The sequence below is a fragment of the Brassica napus genome, chromosome C7 (assembly GCF_020379485.1).
Source record: "Brassica napus cultivar Da-Ae chromosome C7, Da-Ae, whole genome shotgun sequence".
Classification (NCBI taxonomy): domain Eukaryota; kingdom Viridiplantae; phylum Streptophyta; class Magnoliopsida; order Brassicales; family Brassicaceae; genus Brassica; species Brassica napus.
This window is the reverse complement of record NC_063450.1, coordinates 7,990,072-7,992,138: the sequence shown is the minus strand read 5'-3', so window position 1 is coordinate 7,992,138 and position 2,067 is coordinate 7,990,072. Positions and strand designations below refer to the sequence as shown.

At 38.8% G+C, this 2,067-nt stretch overlaps 1 protein-coding gene across 1 annotated transcript; it reads left to right on the top strand.

The window, feature by feature from the left end:
- The first annotated feature begins 1,144 nt into the window (after nt 1-1,144).
- Nucleotides 1,145-1,840, top strand: LOC106363753. The gene has a single exon (XM_013803446.2). It carries the CDS (start codon nt 1,145-1,147, stop codon nt 1,838-1,840), a length of 696 nt encoding a protein of 231 aa, XP_013658900.2.
- The last annotated feature ends 227 nt before the right edge of the window (nt 1,841-2,067 follow it).

Below are 2,067 nucleotides of genomic sequence, written 5' to 3'. Positions count from 1 at the left end.
AACCATCGTAACGACGACATAGAAGACGAAGACCATGATGGTGACCAACAATATGAGACTGATGCTGAGTACGAAAGTGCGTTGTCTCTTCCAAATCCGGTCGAAGGGAGTGATGATGAGTGTGACAGTAAGGTTGATCTTGAAGACTATAAAGAATACATTGAGGAACACCACAAGTCCGATTCTGAGTCGAGTGAAGACTCCAAATGATGTTAATGATCGAAAACCACAATATTTTTTTGTAATTGTTTTGTTCGCTAATGTTGCACACGATTTTCCTACTCTGTACGTGCACACCAAATGATGTTGATGATCAGAAAACCACATTTTCTTTTGTTATTGTTTTGTTCGCTAATGTTGCACACCAATATGTTATGCACACCATTTGCATGCACACAAATATCAATACAGAGCAGACGTGGTGGACACAAACCACAATTTACGCATATAACAGCTTAAACCATTTAAAGGAATTAAGGGCAATCAACCAACATCGTTGTACATCAATAAGTTGCGTACACCATATAGACGGTGCACACCAATAACGATATAGATCATGAGCGGTTTACAGAAATATAAATTTAAACAAATAACCGCTTAAACCATTTACCGGAATTAAGATGAATCAGCAAACATCGGGTGTACATCAATAAAAATGCGTACACCATATAGGCACGTACACCTATATACAGAATAGTCCACCCGATGTCCCGTGTATGAACATCTACTTCCACTAATACCCGTCATGACCAGGAGTACCAGGCGGTTAACCTATAGAATGTTATAAAAGAAGATAAGAGTGAAAAATTACGAATTTTGAGAAATAATTACAACGTCATGACCAGTAGTACCAGGCGGTTAACCTATAGAATGTTATAAAAGAAGATAAGAGTGAAAAATTGCGAATTTTGAGAAATAATTACAACGGCTATAATTGTTCTCCTATATTTTTTCTTAACGGATAGATTTTTCAAACGTCGTAACTTTAAGTCAATTGGAAACCGTTATTTACAAAGAGAACCGGTTATTGTCGGTTGGACTTATAGCATCTCTTGGTTCGTGTCGGTTACAAACGGTTACACTCCTTATAAATACGGATATTAGGAAACAATTCACAGCAGACATAAATCATTCTCTTGCTATAATGACACAATTCCCTATCCTCGATCTCCCTTCAGTGGTCCAACCATTGGTGGTCGAACGCGAAGCAAAGAACTCTTTCGCAGATCTCTATAGACTCCGATCTACTTGCAAGTCTATGCGTGCGTTGGCAGACGACGGTGGGGTGTATGCTTCCTTTGATTTATATAACTACCCTTGGTACCTTGGCACGCCGCATTTATTGTTAAGAAGATGCTATGAGGAGGGTAACCCAAGTACTCTTTACGTCAAGGGTGTGGAGTATTTCTATGGGTTATACCGTCTAGATGAAGGACTTCGTTTGTTAAAGAGGGCAGCGGATGCAGGATACGAGCGAGCGTTGTATACGTATGCAATGACTTGCAAAATTTTCTTGGAGGATGAGGAGTACTTTTCTCGTTTCACAAGAGAATCCGTTGGTAGAATGGGAATGGTGGTTAGAAATGAAGATCTGGTATGGTTCAACAACGTGAACGACCGGTTCATAACAAAGAGGCATTTGTTCATGTCAACAGTCGTCCCCTTGTTTTATAGTTGCCAGTGTTCACCATGCTTGGACCGGGATTGGGTTCTTTGGTACATTGAGCACAGAAAGGCTGGAGACATGTGTAATCGCTGCTTCTGGATTAAAGTAGTTGCTCTGTTTCTACGGGATTTTCGGTGTTGCACTGGTTTTTCTGATTTCGATACATGGCAGTAATTCTTCATTGTTGTATTACCTTTGCACTACATAAATAAATATAAACTTTATGAAACCTCATGCGCTGTATGGTCATTTGCAGAGTATTTTCAAACAAATTCAAATTCAAATAGGTCATATTGTCCAAAATAACTTAGACATATCCATTCAAATCGTTTTATTCTTCAAAGCTTTTATTGCTGACATCGACGAGACTGAATACTACTTTGTAACGAATATTATTAAAC